At 44.6% G+C, this 22931-nt stretch overlaps 1 protein-coding gene across 2 annotated transcripts in view; it reads left to right on the top strand.

Moving 5' to 3' along the window:
• The window catches only part of TTC7A (tetratricopeptide repeat domain 7A), a gene marked incomplete at its 5' end in the record, with an annotated part of 177059 nt that extends 161764 nt beyond the window's left edge, over positions 1–15295 (top strand). Inside the window, one exon of one of the 2 annotated variants that reach the window (XM_083858288.1) lies at positions 10716–15295. In XM_083858288.1, coding sequence (XP_083714414.1) covers positions 10716–10937 — 222 coding nt within the window. In that variant the 3' untranslated portion in view covers positions 10938–15295. The remainder of the gene's footprint in view (positions 1–10715) is intronic. The other variant, XM_083858287.1, reaches the window with a different exon arrangement.
• Between the last annotated feature and the right edge of the window lie 7636 nt (positions 15296–22931).

Below are 22931 nucleotides of genomic sequence, written 5' to 3'. Positions count from 1 at the left end.
ACTAGCACTGTTTCCAGGTTCTAGGAGCCTCCACAGACTGACTGGTGAGTGACACGCTCCCACACTCTAAAATGAAAGATCTGGGCAAAGCCAACAGCCTGCAAACCAGGCCAAGCTCTTCACCCTTTCTGCTCAAAGGAGGAATTTCCTAAAAATACATGTCCTGACATACCACTGAGCCACATGGCACAGTGAGTGCAATCCTATTTTCAGCTTGCTCTGCAGGGTGACATAGCTAGTTACACCTCCTTCCAAAAATGGCACATCAGCAGCGCAGCAATTGCTTGTGGGACCATCAGCACATGTGGGACAGTGCTTTCCACTGGAAGAGCAGTCCAGGAGCTGATTGCAGCTTGTTGTATGTAAGGCTGTGGTGGTAGAGAGCATCCCCAGTCATGCAGAAGGAAAACAGGACAGCTGCCTCTTCTGCCTGCTACAGCAGTTCCCTGCAATCTCACACAGGTGGGTTATGGGTTGGGGAGGAGACAACCACCAAAACTAATTTTAATCTGACCCAAAGAGAAGCTCACATGATGGATATGATGCCTGTCCAGCACATACCTTTTGCATCTTCACCAAGCACAACAGTAGAGCAACATTTGGGTTTTGGAGATGATTGGTAGTCTCCGTCCCAACCATGTCTGGTTAGCAAATTCTGTTTTCCCAACTCTGAAGCTTATTGCAGAATCCCAGGAATGTTCCTGTGCTTCAGATATCCCAAAATAACTGCTCTAAGCTCTCCTTGGGGAAAAGCAATCCTCAGAGCAGCCTCTTAACTCAAATTTTTGTGGTGAAGCAGCTGAGCTTGAGGGAGAGAACTTGGCTTTGCCTCTAGTCACTCGCTCCCCGAGGAGAAATGAGCATTTTGGATGTTCACGTTAATAAGTTTGTGTGTCAGCTCACTCACTGTCCAAGGAATTGCAAACACTTTGTTCTCCTCCTTTCTGTTTGCTGCAGAAACCGCCCTCCCCCACTGCCATCCTCCCAGAAAATCCATTAGTTAGCTGGCAGCTTCTGTAGCCCAGCCATCGGAGCAAATCCCTGGCAGTGCAGCAGGATCAGGGCTCCTGAGCACCAGTTAGGAGCTGACAGAGTTTTTTGCTGGTTTGTTGCCCATTCTCTTCCTCTGCAGTTACCAGGCTTCCTTCCTCCATCCAGAGGAGACAGTGAAGCCATCACAAACAAAGTGGTAAGTGATTCCCTGACACCGAAGCCATCACTTAGACACTTCGAGTGGCCATTTCCTCTCCCGGGGGAACTGCGCAGTTCCCGTAGCAGCAAAAGGCAGGGCCTGCTGGGGCATTTGGGGTCGCTGCAAGGAGCAAATCTGATCCAGTGCACAGCACAGAGATTTCAGTCCATTAGCGGGAGGGCTGGTGCTCTGCTTCTCAGAGGTGGATTATCCCCGTTTCCAGGGAATCTGTAACTCCTGTTTATCTGTGCCAATCACTTGCTTTCCTCTGTTATGGTAAGTTATTCTCCATGTCCCTGAGGTGCTCATTATCACATTATTCAGGCTCTGTTTATATAACTTTAGAAACCACAGTAAAATCCTGCAAGACAGAACTCCCCTGCTCTTCTCTGATCTCTTTTCTAAAGTGTATGTAACACCTTACAAGAGAAGAACTCAATACATTTCTTAAACCCATTGAGATCCTGGGGTGGTTCAGTCATCTCTGGAGAATAAAACTTACATCCAGGTCTAAAGATATTATCCTCGGCCTGATCTTAACCTGCACCAGATGCTTCTCAACTGAGTTCCAACCTGATCTTCCCAGGTGATTACCAGCTTTAGTTACAATTTCCTATACACTGGCCTCTAGATACCACTGCAGTTTTACTAAGCAGTATTGTTCTCCTGTTGTGCTTTGCTCCAAGATCAAATTAAAACCTAGAAATTGTAGTAGTCATGTTGGTCTGCAGCTGAACTCATAAATGGTGTTTCAGAAAGTGCTCAGGAGACTGTCAGAATGGAGAAGGGGTGGAATGACAATCCTCTTTATACTTCAACCTTCAAAAAGGTTTTGTTTTTTTTTATAAACAAGGAAACCGGTTATAATTAGTTTAAATTCTGTGCTATTTAGGCTGCTTGTTGTCGCAGGACAGGACAGAGTCATAGGCTGTAGTAATACAGTAAATAAAATAGTGTGTAGCACAATAGCAGAGTGTGCTGCCTCCTGGTACCTAAGACACAGCTGCACAAACAGGGGCGTGGGAAACTAGCAAGACTTCCAGGTTTTCAGCAAGCTGTCCTGATACACACCAAACTGGCCCCAGCGAAGAGAAGGAAGCAGAAGTCCCTTCTTGCCAAACAAATGGGAAACATGAAATCACAGCTCTCCAGTGTTGCTGGAGCTTCCATTTATGCCAGTGTTATGTGCGGTATTTATCAAATTTTCACCTTCTCAAGGAGTTTCTTAATTCATTCTCTTTTGAGCATGTAACAGAAAATGCAAACCGTAATTCAGCAAAATCTCTTTGTACATGGAGGTTCACGATTTAGGAGAGATTCTGTGTTAAGAGACAATAAGGAAACGTAGTCCTTGCAGGATCAGAGGCACTGGAGCAGAATCTGGAGGCAGTGGCTGGAGCACAGCAGTGTGTTCCTGCCCAGCCCGCTGTGTTTCCCAGCAGCTCAGCTAAGCTTAGCCCTCAGCTGTGATGCTGCACGCAGAGGCTCCGGCTGGAGTTGTGTGAGTTGTGTGGAGGATGTCATTAATCACATGCTGTCCCAGAGACTGCCAGTAGTGGAAAACTAAGCAAATTAAGATATTTTAAATACCTCGGCTCTCCTTTCAGAAGACATCTGCTGTAATCTACATTGGCATGCTGTGTGCTTCTGTCAGTGTGTCTTCGCTGCACTGTGCCCCTCCTCAGTGCCATACCAAATGCAACACTTGCTCTGGCCATCAGTTCTGTGGGACTGAGGCTCAGAGACCCTCAGCAGAGCTGAAGCTGTTGTCTGTGAGAACCTGTTCATGACTCATACCTTTCGACAAGATGTACTCTGTATGCAGAGGGGAAGATATCATGGGAAATGTGCACATCAGCCCCTCCTTTGTTTCAAACCACTGCTTTAAACACGGGGGAAAGATCTAGCATTGGCACTGGAGGGATACCTAAGAAAACAGAAATTCCCTATTCCTCAGCCACAGCACACTGTGGACACTCAGATTAATTAGGTGTCCAATTCTTAAGTCTAGACATTCCCCAGCTATCTGCAGCAACATCTTGTTAGGTGCAACAAAACATAGGTGCCTGCTTACTAACAAAATAAAGGCAGAGCTTTTACACCCCTGGAGCAGTGGGGGTGCCTTACAGCTGCCCTGCCCTCTTACAAACATTTGCTAGAAGTTAGCATGTACTCCCTGGGCACAAAAGAGACAAGTTCTCAAGCCTCCTTAGCTGGAGAACACTTAAACCCAGGAGTTCTGCTTCCCAAAGCTTGTCCCTTGACTCTGTCCCTGCTGTCAGAATTATTCCTGAGTAATGACAGATTATTCAATGTGAAATGTATTAGCAGCCAGTGGAGCACAACTACTGCTTTCTAGTCGAGTGCTTTAGCCAGCAGGTTACCTGCTGCTCTTCTACATCCTGCATGTGTGTTACATGCCTTTTCTCTCTTTGCTGATGGTTATCAGTTTCAGTTCTGCACAGATTTTGAAATACTTGGATGTATTTAGGCTGAATCTCACTAATTTCAACAAGGCTTTCTGCCAGGGAAGCTGGTACAATGCACAGCAGAACTGGGGCCTTATGTTATAAATTATGTGTATTAAATTGTTTTTTAGTTTGGGACCTTCTTTTGGTGCATATTTTTACAGACGACACCATGAGCCTGAGTCATAGTTGAATCTCCTGTGTTCTCTATTGCAACATTACTTGACAACTGCTAAGATCAGGGCTGGGAGAAATCTTTCCTTCCCTAGGAAAAGAGACTGTGAAACATATACTGGATTTAGTTACTCTCAGATATGTGGTTGAGGCATCCTGTTAGGTTTCCTTGCTTCCTGCTTCATCTCCATGTAGGTCTCAGCAAAGGACGCACTGTCTAGAGAATATTCAGCATGCAGCAAACGATTCTGCTTTGCATGAAGCTTAAGTGACGACAATCCAACAAGGCAGAAAAACTCTTCATTCTCCCTAGGCTGGTATGAGCCTCCCTGTGAAGAGATCAGAGCCTCCTGGTTTGAAATGCTGCCTTAGGGTTTGCTTTTTATGTCAATAAATGTTTTATCACATTTAAGCTTCAAACACAGGAGAAACATCCCTGCTAACATTTGATGAACTCAAATAGAGACAGCAAGCCTGGGCGGAGGGCAGTGTGCAGCATGGCACAATGCTTCCCTTCTGCAGGGCAGGGAGTGCCTTGGCCTCACAGGGGGCTTGGGCGAGATGCTGCCTTTACAATTACTCACTGCCTTGGAAAACACATGGGCAAGCTAAGTGAGGGGATATCCCTCTCTTCAGGACTTCTCCATTTTCGGTCTTCTCTTTCTTTTGCTTTTTCTTCTCTCCCTGCAAGCACTACCTCACTGTGATTGATAAAGGATATCCATGTCCCCAGGTCTCTGGTCGGCTTAAGTTGTCAGTGTTTTCACACTCAGGTAGTCTGTCTCTCCTGACACCTCCTTGCAGTCTCATTTCTTCCCTTCCCTCACACTCCTCTGTAGCACACCAAGAGATTGCAGTAAAGTTTAAACAACAAAGGCTAGGCTGCCTTTTGGTGTCTGCAGTGCTGGAGCTGAAGTCTCCAGGCTGAGCCTACTGAGTTAAAACCCACAGGCAGTGCACAAGTACTACAAATTGTGATGCATTTTTTTTTGCATCAGGTTTTTTGCTTTTCCCAGCACTTGCCAGCTCCCCCCTACCAGTGCTGTTCCTTCGTTTCTCCTTTCCACATTCTATGTTTTCCAGTGGCCCAGCCTGCCTTCCCTCTCCTCCCTTCTTCCCCTCCTCTGCTTTATGAAATGCAGCACTTCAGCGTCACTGACTGACAGGGGATGCAGCAGCTTGGGCAGAGGAGATGGAGGGTGGGGGGGGGAAGGAAGAGGAGGAAAAGCTGCTCTCAACAAAGGAGGCAGAGAAACACTGAAAGATGTTTTCCCTCAGAAGTGAATCCCAGTCGTCCTTTGTTAGGGCAACAAATGAAGATGCAATCTCTCTCAGTTCAGTGAGAGGACCCTGATTGTTCCTTGTACTCCTACAGTGTCTTTTCAGAAAACAGAGCTCAGATGTATAGCTCAGGTTCACCACAACCTGGATTGAATCAGCAAAATGGGTGATTAGCTACCCCCACGCTGCCACGCACTGTGTGGCTAAGTGACAGCACAACGAGAGCTCACTTCACTGCTCACAGCTAAAAAAACATCCTGGCTCTTCAGAGATGCAGAGATCGTGAATGTAGGGGGAAAGAATCACAGAGCAATTGGCTACTTACATGTCTTTCGTTATTCTAGGAAACTTAGGATTTCCAGGGTTAATCTATGCCGTTTTTCAAAAGGACGCTGATATTTCATGGTTTATGCAACAGATTCTGCTTACAACTCATTCTGATTGCTAAATAATTACAGAAGCGTGTGTTGCCCTGTAGCAGTGCGGATTTTTCTGTTACATGAGACTGTTATCACCAAATGCCAAATGCATCTTGAAAGGCTTTTTGTAGGGTTCTGCTGAATAAGCACACTTCTGAACGATCACTTTTCTGCAGCATGCCCTGCTTTTGCCAGCTGCTGATTACCATCCTACTAACCACAAGTGACTTGTCCACATTACAGATTGGAGTACACAGTAAGGATACTGCATTTACCTTGAAATTAATTAAATAATACACTTAAGGACGCCCAGCAGCAAAGTCTGATTCATTCTGGAAACTTCTTGGGGTGTTCAGACTATAATAGGCAGAAATACTCTGCTAAATAGAGACAATCATCAGAGGCAACCTCACTTTGGAATTAGAGTCTCATGCAAAGACAGTGAGAATTTGCATTTAATGTGATTATTAAAATCCGTTTGTAAAGGACAGAGTCTAGTCCACCTATACAAATTCTCCAAAAAATGAGATGACCATGCAAATACAACAAAAAGCAACCTTCCAGGAATGAAATTAAATGTTCTTCTGGACATCTTTTTCCAATACAAGCCCTAAAGGAAAGAACAAGCTAATCTGTGCCACCTATTTAGAAGGAGACATCTCCCTGCAGCTCATCAGGTGTTTGAACTAAACATTTGCAAAGGAAGTTTTGATTTTCATGACTAAAAATAAACTCCAGCTTGTACGTGAGGCTTATTTTGTAGTCTTCCTGCACTATTTTCTGGGAATTTTATGAGCTAATATTTGAAGAGCTGTTGTCAAACTCTAAGGAAATAAAGGCACAAGTAGAAATTTCATGACCTTCTAAAAGTGAGACTTCAAGAGTGTCTTATGCTCACTTTCTTTATTAGTGAAAATTGAAAATAAGTCACTTTTTTTCTCATCTAACTTAAATTGAAATATGGCTCTCCTATTCTAAAACAAAAATAGCCTCACTCAAGTATCAGTTACTAAGTATCACATCACTGAAGGCAAGGGAGTCCAGTCCAGTGTCACCATAGAAGTGGTTTAGGTTTTGTTTGTTTTGCATGCAGACGAGGTCAAAAATACCTTTGAAAAAGCTTCCCATAGGCACCCTCTGTTCCATGAAATTAAAAACCATCAATTCAGGAGTCCAGCTGTCAGCATAAGGCACACTAAATCAGCAGACCAGATTCGCTGTCCCCTCTCAGCCTTCGTACCCTGCTGGACTGTCCCAGTCCCGCTGTGCCGCAGCCCTTCACCTCAGCTGAGCTTCTGCCAGAGCTCTCAGCTCTCAGTCTTTCACTGTCTAGTTTGTACTCTGCCCTCACCACTCTGCCTCTGCTTACAACACCCGAGGTGCATCTTCAGACCTTAAGAAGAAATCAAATTTATTTGTGGAGGTTACCCTCAGACCTTCTTGAGTCAGAGTGAGTGAGTTCACAGCCCAGCACTGTGCAGCTGCATTGGTGCATGCAGGACATGAAATGCCTATGTGTGGATGACATGGGGCTGGGCTGCCCACAGGAGTTGGAAGGAAAAATTATTCCCACTCACCTTTTGAGTTGGTTTGGGATTTTTTTACTATTTATAATTTGCTTGAGTTTAAAAATAAGCCTGTCCTCATTGCTCCTTAGAGTCTGACTCAGTACCAACACCACTGACAGAGAGGGCCATACTTAGAGGTACTTGTCATCTTCGGGAGGAAAATCACTGGGCAAAACCAGAAGTGCCAGTGCTAGCCAGGAGGTGGCAGAGGAGTCAGGCTACCTTGTACACCAGTTTCTGCATTGTTTTGGCGAAAAGACAAATAGAAACTGAGGAAAAACAACAAAACCCAGTTCCACCCTCCATCTTTAGGAATAAGAGCATGAAACCCTTAATCACATTCCTGCTTGTATTTATACTAATTGCTCATCTTCCTGAGATCTGACTTTATGAAATTATGCATGCACACCAAGCAGATGAGTTTCCATAGAAACTCAGGAGCTGAACTTTCATTAGAAAAATCTTTTTAAAAAAATCTTCCAGATAAAAATGCAAATTGCCTGTCAGTGGGTGGCTTCCTGAATTTAGATATCATTTTTTTCTTTTGCACTGTAGGCAGATTCCAACTGGACCTACATAGCAACAACATGCAGGCATTGTTTATAGCAAGCCAGACTCCATGGGGAAATGAGAAATTCAGTAGCAAAGAGAAGCTCTCAAGTGCAAATACCTCAGAGAAACAAAAACTCAAGTGCTCAGTGCTGCGTCTTCCTGAGGCTTGAGGTTTGTGCAGCCTCCAGTTCTCAAAATGCTTGTGGTTTGCAAGGAGCGGTGTGGGGAGGAGGAGGGAGAGGAAATGCAAAGCCAGAAACTCTCCTGCACACAGAATTAATGATGTTCAACCTGTCCTTTAAACATCAGCAGCATATTTGTGCTGCTTCAATTAAGCCTCGCTAAAAGGCTGACACCATCTGTCACAGCTCACTTTGGGCAAAGGAGGAGTAGGTCTCTCTGCTGGGGCTGGGGAGCCTTGGCAGACCTGGCTTGGCCAAACCCCAGCCTCCACTTGGGCTGAGCCTGGAGCCCAGTGTCGTGTGCCCACACTGCATGAAGTCCAGGCTTGTGTGCAGGAAGAGGCCATAGGGCTGTTCCTCATCAGAATGGGGAAGCAGGATGGTGGTGTGCCTGGGAAGGGCCACAGACCTGCCCAGCTTTTGGCCCCAGCCAAATGCCAGTTTGTGCATGTAAGCAAGGAGGAGGTGAAAATCTCAAACTCCTTTAGCAAATGTTTCCTCCAAAAACACAGCAGTTTTTCACTTGAGCAATATATTGCAGCATCAACAGGAGGCCTTCCCCTGGCTTTGGGGAGCCTGGAATAGCTCTTTCTGAGGGTTCACAGATGTTTCATCTTGCCAGCTAAACTGGAAAGCTTGAAAGCACTGAATACCAAAAAGGAAATTTTCATGTGAGCTGCTCTTCCTGGTGGGCATCCGCCCCTGGTGGGCACAGCAGCTGGGTGTGCAAAACAGTGCTCCTTTTGGGCCTCGAGGGCAGGCACAGGAAACACTGGGGAGCCACGGCAGGGAAGCCAGACCAGGCTCTGGTTCTTGACCAGCAAGGGTGCTGGGGCATGCAAGGGAGCTGTGCTGCACGAGCAGTTTACGATGAGGCGGATTTCACTGCAGCATTGTTGAGAGGCGCGAGATGTCAGCCGGGCAGGGAATTCCCCTCCTCGTTGGAGAGGGATGACAGGCAGCAGCTGCATGGCCTCGCTGGCCCCTGTGCCTCCAGGGCCAGCAGACCTCTGAGAGCACTGGGAGGCTCAATGCTGCCTAGTGTCAGGCTGAGGACAGCGCTGGGTCCCCGGCCACCAGAGAGCACAATCGGCTCTGCTTGGTCAGCACAACAGGAAGAGATTTTAGGAAGAGTGGGTTTGTGGTCGAGGACAAACTTGAGCTGAGATAGCTCCTGTCTATTCTTGGCTCAGCAGCAGATTTGCTATGGCCACACTTCTTGCCCTTTCTATGCCTCATTATCCCTGTCAAGAGGGTGACTCAAATTATAATTGCACAAATTCCTTCCAGTCTGTCATTACATGCCTGCAGTCATCTCCAGGCAGCTACCTCCAGGGGAACCAGTCTCTCCCACCAGGGAACCTCTGTGCCACCTATGCCTACTCCCAGGGGGGGTTGTAAGATTAGACTCTGTTTCCTTGTTGTTTTACTACATAGAGAGGAACCTAAAGAAAAAAACGTGCATCTCTAAATGACCAGGTTTGATACTGAGTGATTATTCAGGTCAAGGGTATGGGCAAGAAAGAGGCAGTGAAGCTTTTCATAGCACCACCAGTATTTGATTAAATGGGTGTTTCCTAATTTTTCTCTCAGGGAAATTAATGTGTTTCTGTAGGTATTAGTACTATCACTGGCCTTAAGGATGCTGATGCATCCCTTTTGTAAAAGCAAACAAAACAGAGAAAAAGTTTTCACTATTTCTAAAAGCATTACCATTCTTTCATCAATAAATTTACTTGGGTTCTAGTTATGAGATATTTCAGGTTTCTTACATCTTTTCATATACACTAAAGGCAATTAGAATATTAAAGATTAAGCTAATGCTTTTCTAATGCATCATCTACTACATTGTCCCAGGAAAAGCATGAAGTCAGGCAGTCATCTCACTTGCCAGCATTTCCATGGGTGAGTGCAGGGCAGAGGCCGTGCAGAGCTTGGCAGGTGACATGGCAGTGCTGGCTGCTTCTTCCAGAGGCCACACTTGAATGGAGCTGGTGGAAGGTTCATCCTGATGTGTGCACCTTCAGGAGGAAGCAGAAGAAATGCCACGAATATGCTGTGGCCTGCAAAGCCCTTATGACCATCTGGGCTCGGAGTGCTTGACTGCTGTGTAATTAACAGGGAGCCTGGCTCATTAGGTGCTTTGTGGGTTCAGACACATCCATGAGAGCCCTATAGGAACACATGTTCTTCCTAACACTTCTTTCATCCTTCCCCTCCTGTTCCTTCCAGATGGTTACACCCACTTGTGTCTTTTCTTACCCTAAGGACAGCTTTTTAAACAAGGTTCCTCCATCCTTCTCTTCCCCCACACTGCTTTAGGATCTACATTGAAGTGCAGGAGGACAGAGTTTTTACATCCCATGCTGTTGCATACAGCCTGCCTGGGAAGGCTGGAAGGAGACCACATCCCTCTGCCCCCTTTTTGTTGAGAAGAAAGATCTCAGTGTGGTCAGGATGTAGGAGATGAGAGACTTTACCTCAGCCTCAGCTGGGTTTTGCAGATGTGCAGGCTGTAGTCAAAGCTATGTATGTTTTCTGGGCAAGGAGAGGGATGCTTAAAGGGCCTGTAACCTTTCTTCTGTATAGCACCAGTAAGTGCTCTCCCAGTAACACACAGCAGGAGCACTTGCAGAGCTGAATCTGCTTTAAAAAAATATTAATTTTTTTTCACAATTACTTTTTAAATTGTGCATCACTATCAAAACCCACAAAACTTAACAACAGAACACTTTTATTCTTCAGAAACAGGTGAAGATGCCCCCTGCATGGGACTCCTGTGCCTGCACTCATAGGGCAGCTTGGTGGGAGCTTGGGGTGCTCTGTTTCTTCCTCCCTTCTGTGCTGTTGTTAACTGCTCATCACTTGTTTGTTGACAGGGCCTGGTGCTGAGCAGACTTGGGCGGAGGGAATTGGCCCAGAAAGTCCTCAGAGATGCCATCAGGATCCAGACCACCAGTCACATTGCCTGGAACAGCCTTGGAGAGGTCTTGCAAGCTCAGGGGAAAAACGAAGCAGCCATCGAATGTTTCCTTACTGCCCTGGACCTTGAATCCAGCAGTCCTGTCATTCCCTTCACCGTCATACCCAGGGAGCTCTGAAGCTTTTCCCTGCAGCTGAGCGCTTTCATTGCGTGGACAGACACCAAAACCAAGCAGATAAACAAAGAAAAAGCCCAACAGAAAAGTGCCATTGTAACCTGCAACTGGGCTAAGTAATTCCAGGATGGGGCTCAGGTATACAGGCTTAGCTTAGACAAGCCAAACTGTAGAAGAATTGGCAACAGGCAGAAACAGAGAATGCCTTTTTCTTCACAGGTGCCTGGGTAGCCTCCTGTTGAAGTTAATAGTAAGGCTTATTTCAAAGTGTTGGTTCAAGGTGACTGTAGAAAGATCATGCTAGGGTACAGCTGTTCAAAGCACTTGCACCTTTCAGTGTTCATTGATGATAGAACCCCCAAGCCCTGAATTAAAGCCCAGACCTGCTCTAAATAGGAGTAAATTCACCAACTAACTTGACCAAGTTGTGTTTAAGTATGTGGCCATCTCCCCACAGATCTGACAGGACAAGAATAACAATTGCACCAAATAGACATGCAATATATGCTGTTTACAAAATTATTTCATCTATTTTGATAATCCTTTTTCCTGCCTTGCTTTTATATACTGTATATGCTCACTATATTTAGTGTGGCACTTGCCTAGACCAATTTAAATTAAAAATACTTTTTAAAAAATAAAGCTGCTATTGCAGTATAATTCACAAAAGCAGAAATACCAAAGACCAAATCAATTCACACTTGAACTAGTATTAAAAACACATACATTTATCCACTTGCATATTTATTGAAAGGCCTTACATGAAGTAACTAATTATGAGCTCTGAGCTTCATTCTTATTAATAACCTGTTGCATCAGTTTAGTGAGTAATATAGTGTTTACCAGTATGTAGTGACTGAACTCTGTGCTCTACTGCATTACCGTTCCTGGCACAAAACATTTTCATATCCGTCTTTTGATGATGCAGAAGAAGGCAGAGGTCTTCTAAGGGAAGGTGTGCTGAAGGCAGTATGTGTATATATGAATTGCTTCTTCCTTAAAACTAAATCTTTGGATTGTCCATAGAAATTTCACATTTAGAGGTACAGATTTGAGCCTTCAGTGGATCATTTTGCGTCTTCTATCAGATGTAACAGTGAGGAGCTTCTGATCTACACGGCCTCCCCATGGCTGGAATGGCCAGGGAGGGGATGCAGCTGAGCTGCTCCTTAGCTCTGCATGAGCTCCTCAGGGCCTTAGCAGTGAGGTGGAGCTGGACCCTGTGTTCATACGAGAGCCAGCCCTATGCAGACCGGTCCCAAGGTAAAGATGATGCAGAAATTTGCTGCACTTTACAAAAAAAAAAAAAAAAAAAAAAAAAAAAAAAAAAAAAAAAAAAAAAAGGTTGGGGCTTTGTGCCCATCTTTGTCCAAAGAAGATTTGTGACTATTTCATAAGTAAGTTTGCACTAAAGCACACTTTGTACTATAATTCTGCCCAGTATTGTGATCCACAACTAGTTCACTCTGGAAATAATAATATCCTCAGGCAATAAATAAAATGGGGTTGTTTCTTACAGAGCCTGGGGCTCTGGCAGCAGACTTGAAGTCAGCGTTGTTTACAGTTACTTGTATATCTGCAGGCTAATGGAGAGCTGGGCCCTTGTGCTGCTCCCAGCCCACACCATCGGAGAACTCCCAGCCTTCCCTCAAGATGCCTGTGCTGGGGAAGCACACTGCTCTCAGGTTCCTTGCAGCAGCCTGGTGCCCTCCCAGGCCAATATTTTTATTTTTTCCCCTTAAATGATGCAGATGTAGTAGCCTAACTTATTTATCTGTTCACTGAGGGATTCCAGATCTGATCTAGGCTGATTTCGCTCCAGGTGGAAGCAGCCCAGCCATGAAAGGTTCTCAGCCCACGAATTCTCTGGCTTTCCAGTGCCACACAGGCACCCAAACGGACTTTTTTAGGCCAGGGGTTGGTTTCCAAGGAGACGGTGTTCCCCGGCCACATTTCTTGTTTGCAATAGCACCAGCAGCAGAGGAAGGAGTAGGTGTTAAAGTACCAGAATTAAAGGAGTTTCGTGAAGACAAAAAGATGCAGCTAAGACACGTTTTGCTGTGAAGGATGCAATGAAGTCTGCTCACTCTGCACTGCAGGGGGGGAAGAGGGGAGGGGGAGAGATGCTGTTGTTGACATAATATGTAAATTGTTACCCAGGTGTTTTCAATCCAGTTCCACAGTCAGATACAATCTGAAAATAGACTTAAGCAGAGATATATGTATAGATAGATATCATATTCTGGTGTTTATTCTGCTCCACAGTTCCCAGGGTGGGAGCAAACCTTCCGTGTAAGACAAAACAAGAGTCCGTGTGGTCGCCCGTCGCTGCTCCCTAGTGCGATGTGTATTTCCAAAGCACTGCCATAGCAACTTCTGTGTACTGGGCAGCCCTTTGAGCACAAGCTGCACATCCACCTCTGCGACCAAGGAGCTGCTTTAAGGGGTCTGTAACGTAGCTGGTCTGTGACCTGGCAGGGGGTGCCTGTTTCCCAGCAGCAGCTGAAAAGCAAACACTCACAGATCTGTTTGCTTCTGCACGTATGACTTGTAAACAGCCACCAGCCCATCACCTTTGCCGTGATCAGGTAAACTTCATCTTGATGATAATCAGGCTTGCCACAGCACTCGTCTTCCTGGAAGAGGGGCAAACATTCATGAATACTTGGAGTGCATCAACAAGTCAGATGTTGCCAGGGTGGTCCCGTCTTGTGTATATCAATGAGTGTTGCTGGCATTGGAATTTCAATCCTAAGAGCCTCTGCTCCATGTGTGGCAGGGAAGATGTACACAAGTAAAGGCCATCATGAACAGGAATCAGAGGGGTATGGTACCCTCTACCAGTTCACCACACCACAGCCCCCACAACAATTGCAGACAAAGTTCTTCGCATGCGTTCTGGACTCAGTCCCAAGACTTCCTGCATGCTTCCCAGAGGATGCAAAGTACTTCTTGGATGGAAAGGTATTGTGTCGGCTTGAAATGCTCTGTACAATGCAGGAGAGAAACTGGTGGTTGCAGACTTAAAAGTACTTTGAGGGTAAATCCTCCAGCTATATTTGTTAATCATGCTCACCAAAACAGAAGTCTTCCCAAACTTACATGCTACCTCTCTCACTCAGCACCAGTTTTGTTCACACTTCCAGACACAGAAAATCAAAGACAACTGCTTCAGACAAGTCTATGTATTGTAGTATTTATTTAGATGGCAATGTTGATAAATCTGATAGACTTACTTCCCTGAGCTCAGTAATATGCGTAATATGCCTGGCATGCTTCATGCTCAGGGTTTGAAATTTAAGCACACAAGATTTGCATCCCATCTCTCATATGATTATTGCAGATCATAAGTAATGGAAGTTTAGGGAGCAATAACTTCGGAGAACCAATTCTGCAAGTTTTAGCACTGCCTTGAGTCTTAACAGAGTTTTCTCGTTCATTAGTTTTGAAAGAGGAAGATAAAAAAGCCCACATCATTGCCTAAAGTAGCACGTTCCTCTTGTTCCACCACAAGGTTCTTTCTATTTTTTTGGCAGAGTGCATGCAAAAAGAAAAAATAATTACCTTCTATTTTCCTGTTGTGCAGTAAAGGAGTAGTATGTGCCGTTGCCTTTGACCAACAAGGAGGATTGTATATTGTAACAAAAATGACTCTGCCTGCCTCCAGGATAACAGAAGGAGAAGCCCAACAGGCCAGGGAACAGCTCCCCTCCCTGCCTTATCCCGTGTAAAGTGTCATTAGCGCCACTGGAGCAGTTGGTTAGGAGCATTCCCCCAGCTGAGGGTCTGCCCACCCGTGTGCTCATTCCGTGCAGGGAGCACAGCGAGCTGCAGCCTCCTGCGCCACACAAGGACCTCGGCCGTTTCTATTGGTAACAGTTCGTGCTACTGATTATCACAGTGCTTCAGAAGTGCTAATTATCTTTTCTTGGTAATGACTAATAAATCCAAATGGAGAACAGTCCTGGAGGGTGTTTACTTTAAAATTCACTGGCTGGGTACCAAAGCAGGCACAGCACTGGCTGCTGCAGTTTGAATTACAGTTATTTTGTCCAAAAAATGTTCCATTTTCAGAGAGTCTTGGTAAAGAATGAGTTTGGCTAGTTTGTATTTCTTTTTAATGACAGCAGAGTGGGAAACAATCCTTTTTAGTGAAAAGGCATCGCTGCCATTATCTTTATTCAGCCAAACCAACAGAGATTTGATAGTTGCCGTTCAGCCTACGAGAGGAAGGCTTCCCAAAGCAACTGTGCTGCAGCAATAATTCCCTCTGACTCAGTTGTATTACAGGCATATTTGACAATTATGCAATGGGCATGTGGAGCTGAGATGCCTCTCCCTCCTTATTTGGCTAAGGGGAGCTGCTTTGTAACCAAAGGGACAGCTGTGGCACCCATCTGGGTGCCTGTCAGCGCTGCCCTGGCGCCTGCCACCTGCAGGGTGGCTGCTGCCACCAGCCCAGTGGTGAGTCTCTTTGCCAACACCCTGTCACTGTGCTGGTTCAATGACCCTCAGACTGCTCCCTGAGCCTGGCTCCAAGGGACTGTTTCCTTACTGCTGAGTTGTTGTTCTGTGCTTCAGGATATCAGTGCATGATCAGATAGAAGGTTGTTTTCCCAGAAATGGAAAGCCGAGTCGTCCATCAGTCAGTGATGCTGGCACAAGGGGAAGTAACCAACCATCAGTTGCCAAGATGGTTCCTCCAACTTTGCTTCTAATGAACTGGCTTGTGCCTTCAGCTCCAGCAAACCAAGGCAGGTAGGTTCCCAAGTGACTGGATACTAAAAGATCCAGCTCATTTTCCCACAGAAACACGTGCCAGTCAGTGGCTTAAGCCACTGATGGGGATGCAATGCTGCACTATTGCATAGCAGCCCATGATGATACAAGCAAAGAACCTCCCTGAGCCATTGCACAGAGAGATGCTCAGCTTTTGCACGTCCAAGCATGTCCTACATGCCACTCTGATACTCTTGTCACGGGTGTCAGAATCAGTTCTCCATGTAACTTAACTTTTTTGGTCATTGTAAGGTATTTACACCAAATTTAATAAAATTGACCCTGTGGAAAACAAAAAAATGCTCCTTATAGTTCCTGCTAATTTCAGGACTTTTAATATATTCATGCCACGGATGCTTCAAGCATTATGAAATGTCCAGTTGTTATATTAACTGGAACCCAGTGTGCATAGGAGTTACCAGTTGCAAAGGGTATTTTGGCCTACACCCTGTAGTTCATGGGAAAAACGAGAGTGAGCATGCAGGCAGCATGCCTTCAGAGAGGAACAGAGCCAGGAAAATGGAGCAATGTAGCTTCAGATGTTTGGATTTGTGGAGATTTAAGCGAGCATCATGCTTTTCTTGTGCTTCATCCAGTAAAAATAAACAAAGGTAGTGTGAGAAACTCTAACATCGAGGTAATATGCAAATACTATTGCTATCAAGTTTAGGGACTCACCTGACCTTGGCCAAAATGCCATTAAGTCATCTTTTTGCTACAAACAGTTACTCCTGTGGTTGTTTGGAAATAAAATGTCTCCCTTCAAGAGCTTCCAGAGCATTCCGTGCATTTACACATTAATCTTTTGGGCAGATTTCAAGAGGGCCTGCTTAAAAAGTCCGTCCCTTAGTTTCATACTCAAATGAGATTAAGGATGAGGTGTTTGAAGAACATTTCTTCATAACTGTGGCTGCGTTGGTTTATGAGTGTACTCAGCTGCTAACTCAAGCAGAACAAGGTTCCTCTGTGGCAATAACAGATTTAAGTCCTTCAGCTGCTCCTAGGGTCTTAAAAATTGAAAATTGAAGTGAAAAAAATTTTGGCTCTGACTTTTTCCTCATCTTTCTCTCGATACAGAGAGGAATCAAAATGCTGGTGTGGGGGAGAGAAGGAGCAAGGGAGAAGATTTCCGTGTCCCCTCCAAGCAGGAGCCCAACTGGAGGCCTGCAATTGACCCCCAGCAAAAGCTGGAGAATTTCATTGTTCAGCCCCCTCTGAGGGAGACCTCATCTTTGCTGGTATCTAGTGCTGGTACATTGCCTGGTACCCTCTCTGCATCACACAGACATTTAATATTCCCTTTCTGTTGAAATGGGAGGAAAATAAGCCCTTCTGCCCCTCATTTTACTGGAAGGAGCTCCACTTTTAATATAGAATCACTTCTTCCCTTGCAGAGAAGTGATAATGAAGTTGCATTTCAGTGATAATTTTGACACGATACTCTTGAAAGGTCATTAAGAATAACTTAATAAATTTTAATAATTTATTGTATATTTTATATAATTTTAAATAATTGATTCATACCTCTACTTCTTTCTGCACCAGAATGTTCAGATACATATAGTATCTGACTTCATGTGAGGTCCAGATATTTAGCAGGTCCTGATATTTAGCAGTCCCACAAACCTCCTGAGGGAAGAGATAAGAGGCATTACTGCTTCCCAGATGCTCTTTTCCATGACAGTCTCTGGCTATCAGGTTTTTGTGGAGTCACCAAAGCACCAGCGTTTACTTTGTCTTCAACCACATCCCTCAGGAAATGTCACATCCCAGTCAGACATGCCTGAACCAGTCTTTGCAACAAAGGAAAAATAACGTCCTGCTCTTTAAAGACTAGTGTTAGAGAAAATAGACTTGGGCAACACTGGCTTACTGCGTTGCCATTAGCAGCCACGAGAGCATTTAAGTGAGCTGTGGCTGTCAAGCCAGTTTCCTGTGCTGTGTTGTCTCCAAAACAAAGAGCAACATCTCACAGCCAAAACATCCCTGCAGATCCACCAGCTGAAGGGCAAGGTTCAATGGCTTTCTCCATGCTCCTACTTAAGCAAGTGTTAAACAATGGAGGAAAAAAATCCTTGCGGGTCATTGCCCTGAGTGTCAGAACTGCAGCTTTCAGGTCTGATCCCATTTAGAACTGATGTAGCTGCTGTGATCATCTGGCTAATGGAGGAGGAGAAGCAGGTAGGCAGAACGTCTGAATTTTACAAAGCAAACATGGCAAGCATTGCAACACGGCCTAAAAAAGCAAAAGAGCAATAAAGACTGTAAAACAGGAGATGTTCTCCTTACTGAAGAGCTCTCACAGAGGCAAAACCCAGCTTCACCAGCTTTTCTGACAGAAACATACAAAAACCTCAGTCTGTGAGAGTAAGAGCAGATGCCAAGCAGCCCCTCGCCATCCTCCTGACTGCAAAGAACTCTCTGAACCTCAGTCCTGCCTCTACCCTGCACCAGAGACCCCAGTCCAGGCAGAGAGCACAGGACACAGACCCCTCCACGGTGTGCTTAGGGCAGATGCCAGTCCTGTGCCTCTCAAACAGCACCATCCTCAAAGAAAACGCTTCATTACATTATGCATGACAAATCAAACATCTTTTTTAATAACGCAGTTGTTTATGATATTGTAATTATGTCTGGAAACCAGGATGTTTGTGAATGAGTCAGCAGTAATTATCCCTGTATTTTGTTGTCCATTGAGAGGGGCCGACACACGCAGTCCGGGTTTGCAGTGCTGGGTACTGTTTCAAAAGGATGGGCGTTAAGGATATAGCGATTTTCTGGTCAGTGGAGGTTAGAGGTGATTTTGTGCTCAGTGTAAATGGCATTGTCTGGCAGAGACAATTAGCAAATGAAGCGCTGCCTCATCAGAGGCTTTGCAGCCTCTGAGTCTCTTCTTCCAGGCTGACAACAAACAGAAATTTGAGATGGTATCTCAGGTTTCCAAAACAGGAAGCTGCTAAATCCAGCAAGAGAGCAATTCATTTCCCACTTATAATGATGCTGCTTTAAAATCTCCTCTGAGGATACTGAAGTGTTTTCCGAAGAGTAGCAAGGGAGGTATTTCATCCCCATTTTTCACCAAAGAACAACTCTGCCAGGAGTGGAGCTGAGAGAGGGGTGTTTTTCTGTGCAGAACTGGTTGCTTCACTGTGACTCTGTGACTGTGTTCCTTTCTGCAGTCTGCCTCCCACCCCTGACTGCCATACCCGAGTCACAGCATGGTGCAGCCCTCCTTCAGACCCCTTTTTCTTTCAAGGTCTCTTCTGTGGAGGAGGAGTTAATGGAAGTTTCCACTCACTTGTTACATTAATGCACTATAAATTACTTCTATAAATCATCAGAATGGCCCACATCAGGCACAGGTTGGTTCTGTTGTAGGTACAGAAATGTACCTTGGACACCGGGTTCCTCTGGACAAGTGATCCAGGTCTGGCCTTGGAGTAGTGCTGTGCCAAGGGCACGAGTTATCACAGCCAAAGCTTCTACCTTTTTTTTCTTTGTTCTCTCATCACCCCCTCTTGGGTACTTGCAAAGCCCTTTCTGTTCAGCTGGCTGAGAAGTAATAAGCTGGAAAACATTAAAATTATTTCAAGCTACATTCCGAATAAAAACTTCAGAGATTTTCAACTAAATAAAGAGCTTTAAAAAGCTTCCAATTAAACAAAATATTGTTCTGACAGGGCTCCTCAAGCAGTATCTTCAGTAATTCAGATTTATATGACCAGAAGTTTCGAGAGAATTGCCAGAAGGAAGAGCATTTTGAAACAAAATTTCAAGATGTTTAATCCTGAAACAATCAACACAGAACATTTAAGTTTCTTTTTGTCTTCCAGCCAAGAACTGTTCATCAAAGTTACCTCAAGTTTTATATGTTGCTTCAGTTTTCTAGAACTTTACTTTTCAGCAAACGCCATGCTTGCAAGAGTTTAGAAGTGTTTTCCAGTTCCACTTTTTGTTCTTCTACGTGTCTAATGCTGAAGTTCCTGGTGTGAAAGTGTTCTCAAGTGCTTCTGTACTGCATCCACAGTCCAGCAGGCACAGGTGGTTTCCTGGAGAACAGTACTGACTGCTGAGCAAACATCAGCATGTGCTGCTCTGCACACCTGTGCACACAAGCTGGGATTGGCCCCACTGAAATAAACAGAGACCAGTCCCAAGCAGTTCTGGAAATCACACCTCTGCAATGCCAGTGATGGTGATTAAAATCTGCAGCTGTTTTTTTTCTGGGTAGAAATTGGTTCTTAAGTAGTCTGGGTCCTGCTACCAAAACAAGTGCATTTTTACATGTAGCAGAGCACAGCCACGTTCTGTGGGTGCAGCACCAGCAGCTCCCCTGTGCTGTGGCTGTGGGAGTGAGGCCGAGCACCTCACACAGGCTGAGGACAAACTGCAGGTGGAATTTCATACAGAGACATTTCTTGCTTCCATCTCACCTCTCTCTTGGTCACTACCCACTGCTCAACAGCAGCCTACTATAAAAATTTTCAGCTTTGTGTGATCCCCAGGAATTTTCCATGGGATGTCTACATCTGTAAGATTCAGTAACACAAATTTCTGCATAGGATATGACCTTTCCACGAAGGACATGTTCAGGGTCTCGTACTAGTTGGCCACAGACACCCCTGGGATCTGTAGCTCACAGCCTGAAGACTGGGGACTTAGAACTTTTCTCTGAGATTCTATTAGAGCTTCTTAATTAAAAGACCTCTTTGGGGACCTGAATTGAATTGGAAACCATGGTGATCACTTAGGTCAATCACGCACAGAGATGATTACATTTGGGAGAGTGAGGTGGAGTATGGGAATGTGTGCATGTTGAAGAGCTTTGAGAAAAAAAAAAAAGAAATTCCCAAACATCTTTAAAAATGAGGAGCATGAATAATTTGCAATAGAACAGTTAGAGGATTTATCATATAGGGCTCATCATTCACTACTGAATTAGAGACTAACAGCTGTCTGTTTTAATGCATTGAAAAGTGTCTTCAACTTTTGTCTCTCTGAACATTGGATCAATGGATTTGACAGTCTGTCCATTTTCTCAAAGCTGTGTATGCACATTTTCACTCATGGTAATAACTGTAACAGGAAAACCAAAATTCTGAGAGCTGCCCTTTCATCATCCCACATGAGAGAAATGTTGCCAATCTACTACAAAACCAGAATTTTTCATCCTCATCCAGTGGGTCCTGTAACTTCAATATGCAAAACCTAATGTATAAAGAAATGTTCAATATCCAGCAAGTGGTTTTGTTCAAGAGTTGAATTTCACTGTTAGAAACCACCAATTTGTAACCAGATCATGTTGATAAGATTATCAGTTATGTCAGTTAAAAGCATAACTAAAACAAGGTTATGTTTTGTTTCAACTTACAAATCATTGTACTCTAGCTCCAGGACAACGAAGTTACTTTCAAAATCAGAGCAGTTTTGGTTTCACTAGAAAGAACTGTTTTAAAATTCACTGGCTTTTCTTACAGAAAAGGACAACATACCTCTCATCGATTTTAGCATCACCTTCTCCCCTTGCTCCTATAGTAGAAAAATCTGAATAATTACAAGGAATGTTCCTCTTGTAAGTCTCCACCAGAAATACGTAACCTTGCTTCACTTGTCTTTGCAAATTAATGTGTTTAGATCAGGACCTTTTATAGACTCAGCACCTCAGTTGTTCACAGCCCTTGTGTGAAATGTTTTGGTTTGCTCTTGAGGAATCTTACAGCCCCAATACACAAAGTTAACCTCTTGTAACCTCCAGCAATAAATAAGACTGTTCATGTAATTCCGAGGGGACTGAAGGCTGTTGATCCATAATTTATCTTGCATTAGCAGTTGCTTACAAGCTGCTTCCTCTTCTAAGGTGGATGTGAAACACCAGAGTACAGAGGTTGCAAGAGTTCAGATCTTCCTCTCTCCATCACATTGATTCCTCCCCCTGCCACCTTCCAGGTCTCCTACTTACTTTGCAGGCAGCATCTGCAACACTTTCCACATCCATGCTCCTTCCCCTGCCAGCAGCCATTCCATACTGAATCCACAATGTACCAGGGGGTAAAGCAGTAGCTGCTGATGTGCAGAAGGGGGAAACATTTCTTCTTCTTCTTCTTCTTCTTTTTTTTTTTTTTTTTTTTTTTTTTTTTTTTTTTTTTTTTTTACTCCACAATTAAGTAACTGCAAGACTCAGATGTGCTGCCAGCTGGAGCATTTGCATCTTTGGGAGCAACTTGCAGCTTGCCTTGATGTTTTTGCAGTCACTTCCAGGGCTTCCAACCTGTGAAGAGGCTGGAGTTTCAGTCAGGTTAATATTGCTTGCCAGCTCATGATAGGTGTAATTATTCCAAGTAGCTTTGTGCTGGAGCTTTCCCCTCAAGGCCAAAGTTTTATTCTATTTGTATTAATATCACCTAGAAGCTCCCAGTGGAAGTGAGGAATCTTTGTTCTCTACTGACTTAGCCTGCAGGGTTATAATTATAGCTGTATAAGATACAAAGATGATGCAGCATGCACACAATGACAGGCCTTCTCACAGCAAAGGTAGAAGCAACTTTCCACCACAGAAGCAGGATCAAAGTCCAAACCACAATAAGATTTAAGGAGTAACAGATCTGCTCCAATACACATCAGCATCACCACCTGCTTTCATTTCCATAATATGTCCCTGAAATAAGGCTACAGACTTAAAACCCACTGAACCAAGTTTTCCCATTGTCCTCATCCCATAGTCCCATATCTCTGTGCAGTTAGAAACATGATGGCAAGTGAGTCACCCTTTGAGGCATCTGCAACAGCTTCTCCTCACCTACCTGGGAGCTCTACCACTGTAGAAGATGGGTCACAGAATGAATCAGCAGTCAGGTTACTGAGGTCACTTGAAATTTTCAGTGACTAATCATTCGCTTCTTTTATCACGAAAATCCTATGTAAAGCCTCAGTGAAGCTTTGCCACTGAAAATATCCACAGGTGCAGGTCTCTGCACACACAGCTTCCTGCGGCCAGGCACTACTGTGTGGTTACTCTGAGCCCAGCATGCTATTCCTGAGACATCCTGTTTTTGCTTCTTGCAAAATTACTAGAGTTGCCATGTTCCTGCTAGCAGCCTTCCTGACAGAAACATGTGCATGTTGAGCATTGTTTTTCTAACTGAAGCAGACCTTTTGCCAAAGCATTAGTCTGATATTTTCCTTCATCTCTATTTGCTATTGGAAAAATATTTTCCACAG

Source organism: Zosterops lateralis, assembly GCF_965231275.1.
Source record: "Zosterops lateralis genome assembly, chromosome: 3".
Taxonomy (NCBI): domain Eukaryota; kingdom Metazoa; phylum Chordata; class Aves; order Passeriformes; family Zosteropidae; genus Zosterops; species Zosterops lateralis.
This window is presented reverse-complemented; position numbering and strand designations above follow the sequence as displayed.